This window comes from Mastomys coucha, unplaced genomic scaffold (assembly GCF_008632895.1).
Source record: "Mastomys coucha isolate ucsf_1 unplaced genomic scaffold, UCSF_Mcou_1 pScaffold7, whole genome shotgun sequence".
Lineage (NCBI taxonomy): Eukaryota > Metazoa > Chordata > Mammalia > Rodentia > Muridae > Mastomys > Mastomys coucha.
In genome coordinates this window covers 69,251,705-69,256,531 of record NW_022196913.1, presented here as the reverse complement: position 1 = coordinate 69,256,531, position 4,827 = coordinate 69,251,705, and the positions used below count along the sequence as shown (strand labels likewise).

Sequence of the window (4,827 nt, the reverse complement as noted above, 5' to 3'; positions counted from 1 at the left end):
GAGAGAGAGAGAGAGAGAGAGAGAGAGAGAGAGAGAGAATACAGTAAGGTACCTGTGATGGCTCACCCCTGCAATCCCTGCATTGGAGAGGCAGATGCCATTTTCAGCCCAGTCTGGGCTGTGTAATGGGGTATGACAAAATAATCTGTTAGAATATGTTCTTCCATGTAATCCTATGGATTACAGTGGATTAAAAAAAAAGATCTATTCTTAAAATTTCTGGTTGTGATATCTGGTGGCCCTTCCACTAAAAGTCCTTGGAACACTGTAAAGGACTTCCTCTCCCTGGGCAAACTTTTTGCTAACAGTACGAACATTTTAAATGGAAGTAAGGCCTTCATTGACACCCTTAAAGGAAACCTGAAAGATGAACAAGCAGGTTTGTAAGGGCCCCAGGATAAGGAAAGCAATTCCACATCTTATCTTTCCCTACAGATGCTTCTAAGGCTTCAAAACAAAAGAAGTCAGAATGACCCTAGGGGAGAGGAACTCCGTGAAATCTGCATTTCTGAGAAGTTCTTGCGGGGAAGGGGAGGAGGGGCTGAAATTTATCTCTCTGACTCTGATTTCCCTTTCAGACTAGAGGTTAAATCGCCTTTGACTACTGGCCTGCTGATGGGGAGTTTGGGACCACCGACAGCTTCCAGTCTCCTCACTCAAGTAGATGCTACCACCGTAGCTGGGCTACATTGAGCTGAGCACCGAAGACCTGGGCTCTTCAAAATGGCAGCTATAGTCAAGTTCCAAGTCCCCAGATATCAAGTTCTGATATCTTTTTATTTAACCCAGTAGCAAACTATGGGGCTGTATCCCTGCAGATCCAAAGGAGAAAAGTCCGAGGGCCCAGCTGGCCACGTGCTCCAACACTTCGTGCTAGGTCGGACCGTGGGCACCTCGGCTACCCACAGCAAGAGTTAGCGCGCTCCGAGGTGAGGTGTCGGAAGGTGCAAACCACCGCGGTAAATCGCGTCTCCAGGTGGTTTTACCGACGCTAAGAAGCCCTTATTGCTCCGTTCGAATAGGTGGGAAAACGGCGCTGGGTCTGAACTTCTAAGTTCTGACGTCCACTCTGCCTTGCCTCCCCAGAGCTGCGGACCGTTTCAGCAGGCTCCACTCTCCTAGCAGGCGGCCATGACAAGGCTCCCTTGGCGCGAATTACAAGGAAACCCACTTAAAAAAAAAGAGAAAAGAAAATTCCATCTCAAAGGTCCGAAGTGGAGTTATTAGGGTAGGGCTGTGCAGAAACTTGGAGACTCACTCGAGGAACTGGGGATTGGGGCGTCACACCTGGATACAAGATTCAAAAGTTAGGGGTCCCACCAAGGGGGTCTCCAGCACGCTTTCTGCCCGATTGGCGGAAGCGCTCAGACTTTTCTTTATGGCGTCACCGAGTACCTGCCTGTAGGAAGGCTCCGGCTGCGTGACGTCACGCCGCACTGACCAATGAACGGCCCGAGCCGGCAGGCCCCGAGGAGGGTTGTGGGCCCTTCTTTTTGTGAATGAAGCTCCAAGGAACATCCCTCCTGGGGGTCCCCGGGAGCCGCGGCCCGCTGAGCTCGGACGCGCCGGCAGCAGCGTCCCAGGGAGCGCGCGCTTTGCTCCAGCCACCGGCCGGCGCTGTGGGGCCCCCGGGACGCGGGCGGCGGGAGACGCAGCGCGAGGACCCGGGCCGGGTTGCCGGGCCATGGTCGCGGTCCCCTGACGGGCCGCGGCCGCCTCCATGAAGCGTAAGAGCGAGCGGCGCTCGACTTGGGCCACCGCGCCCCCCTGCTCACGCCGCAGCTCGTCCTCCTCTCCCGGCGTGAAGAAGAGCCGCAGCTCCACGCCGCAGGAGCTGCACCGCCTGGATCAGGACGACCTGTACCTGGACATCACGGGTGAGCCCCGCCACACCCCCACGATGCTCGCGTTCCCCTCGAGCCTCTAGCCGCCCGCGCGCGCCCGTGGGAGCAACTTTACCAGAGAGGGGCCGAGGGGTCACCTCTGCAAGTGGGCCGGGCCTCGGGAGCGGGGGCGGCTCTGCCCTCGAACCCACCTCATCCCCGGCTGAGCCAGCGCGGTTGTCCCCACGCGAGTCCCAGCCTCCGCTGAGCCCCATGGGTCTTTGCTGCCCTGAGGGCCCAAAGCCCTGCTGAGCCTTTAGCAAGGCGTGCGATCCCGCCCGAGCCCCGGGCGGTCCGGTACGCTCCCTCCCCCTCCCCACGCCTTCGCGCCCTCTCAGGCCTCCTGAGGGATCTTCGCCCTCCCTCCCTTGCCTCGAGAAAGATGTCACGTTGATAAGTGTTTGAACCACCCAGCAAGCTAAGAGCTCAGAGGTGTCACTTTTGAGAAATCCCCGCCAGCCAGCCGGAGCAGGTAGAAAAGCCGCTTTCGAGGGTGATTTTTCTTAGCGCCTAGGTTCTTGAAGGCGAAAGAAATCCATTTGGCCGCTGCTTGGTGTGCCGGGGTTGATAGAGAAGAAGCCAGAGCTTGCCTTCGGTGTACCGATGTATGTGGAAATGCGTTGTCTGCTGCAGAGCTGTCTGCGCGGTTGGAGGAAGGTTCCGCGTTTTCTGGGGCGGACGTTGTCCACCTCTTCGTTGGGTTTTAAGAAAAGATTTCCAGGCTTTGAACTTGGACCTTGCTAGGTGGCTTCTCGATTGGTGACAACATTTATTTGTTTAGGAAGTGTTTAGACAAACAGAAATTTAGTAGAAAGTATATTCTAGATTGATGGGTAACTAGAAAGTTAGACCGGCTTTTAAAGGAGGCTGAGAGGAGAGGGAAGGTTTTTTAGCGTTTGATGGAGGAAGAGGACGGAGTTGTAGTCCCTGACTAGTGTCTGCCCAGGTCTACCAGTGAGTGACCCTGAAGGAGGAGACACTAGCTTGCCCAGGTTCCTTCCAGAGACTTCGTGCTGGTGGCATCTGCACATTCCTTCTGCTCTTTTTTTTTTTTTGTACGGGGCAAGCTTATTCTTGTAAAGATACACGGAGTATGTTGAGAAAAGTTGGTGGCAAAGACAAAGGAGTGCCCTCTAAATGTAACGGTTGTTGCCAAGTTCTCGTGAATCTTTTCAGAAACATCCTTGACCAGCATACATATGTATCCATTCTTTGCAAACCTGTGCTGGATGGTGCACGATTGATCTTGCATTGCTCTGCATAGTACTTCATAGCAGAAGGCTAGCCTCCAATTGTTATGTTCAAAATCTCATTGGATTTGAAATACCATGTGGGCCAAAGGGTATGTGGCTTAAAGGATTAAAACTGCGTTTATGGGTTTCAACGCATTTATAGATTTAAATATTTTATGAACATTTTAGACAGTTCTCTGTTGAATATTTAGGTGGTTGTTTGTTTGTTTTTTGCTTTTGTTTTTTTGTTTTTTCGAGACAGGGTTTCTCTTTGTAGCTCTGGCTGTCCTGGAACTCACTCTGTAGACCATGCTGGCCTCGAACACAGAAATCTGGCTGCCTCTGCCTCCCAGGTGCTGGGATTAAAGGCATACGTCACCACCGCCCGGCTAGGTGGTTATTTTCAACAAGAAAAATTGTAAGGCTTGGTGTGGGTAGCCCAAGCCTTTAATTCTAGTGTTCTGGAGGCAATCAAATTGGATCTTTGTGAATTCAAGGTCAGCCTCGTCTTCTTAGTGAGTTCTAGGACAGGTAGGTCTATGTAGAGAGATCTTGTCCCAAAACACCAAAGGAAACAAAAAGAAAAAAATAGTGGTGGTGGCACAGGCCTTTAATCCCAGCACTTTGTGAGGTAGAGGCAGGTGGATTTCTGAGTTCCAGGCCAGCCTGGTCTACAGAGTTCCAGGATAGCCGGGGCTATACAGAGAAACCCTGTCTCAAAAAAACAAAAAGAAAAAAAAAAGAAAAGAAAAGAAAAAAAACTAAGATTTAGGTAGTTCTGATTAAGAAAAATTGTCAGTGGACCTGAAGCTGACATTCAAGGCCTTTGTGCACTCTAGGTCAGCTCTTCAGCTCTGAGCTAGGACCCACCAAAAGAATACTGACCTCCGTCATTGGGGTAAATCTTTCTCTTTCGTGGGGATAAAGGGTAACTTGGCAAGCCTTCCTGAGGAAGTCATCAAAGAAATAACGTTTAAAAAGCTCAGTAATACTGAAGGAGCTTGTGCATTCTATGCACAAAGTCAAAATACTGTCCAGTTACAAGCCTTGATCTTGGAGCAGTCCAGACTTTTCGCAAGATGCTAAACTAGCTCCAGGGCTTGCAGCCCTTCAGTGAGGAAATTGAGTTTCCTGAAAGAAAAAGAAAAGAAAAAAAAGAACCAACCAAACAAAAAAAGCCCAAGGCACTAAAACAGTCTGTTTCTGTGTTATTTGCAAAACAAGTTGAAGTAATTGATTTTTTTCTAAATTACTGAATTGTATGTGTGTGAGTACCACATGTATGCAGTGCTTGAAGAGGCAGCAAGATGCATCAGGCCCCCAGGAGCTAGAGTTACAGCTGGTTAGGTGCTGGGGGGAACCAAACTGGGATCCTCTGAAAGAGTAGAGCCATCTCTCAGCACCATGCGCCCCTACACCTTTAAAAACATTGGGTCTCAGTGTATAGTCTAGCCCAGCTTGGAACCCACTGAACCACGGCAGCCTTGAACTCGAGATCCTGCTGTTTCAGCCTCCTCAGCGAAGAGGTTATAGGCGTCAGCTAGCTGCCAAGTACAGTTGCAGAGCTCAGGTTACTTTTAATTTTATTTCTTATTTTATGTGAGGTAGTAATGGAGGGGGGGCGAGGTATAAGGCTCTTCGATTAGCAAATGACAGCTGGTACCTTCATTTACAATTTTTCCCATCGCTCATTGTTTTATTGTTATTTCCTT

General features: G+C 50.5%; 1 protein-coding gene across 1 annotated transcript in view; it reads left to right on the top strand.

Moving 5' to 3' along the window:
* The first annotated feature begins 1,690 nt into the window (after positions 1-1,690).
* LOC116081542 (dual specificity protein phosphatase CDC14B-like) overlaps positions 1,691-4,827 on the top strand; it is a 76,659-nt gene continuing 73,522 nt past the window's right edge. Inside the window, exon 1 of the mRNA XM_031358108.1 lies at positions 1,691-1,877. Within this exon, the coding sequence (XP_031213968.1) occupies positions 1,721-1,877 (157 nt within the window). The 5' untranslated portion in view covers positions 1,691-1,720. The remainder of the gene's footprint in view (positions 1,878-4,827) is intronic.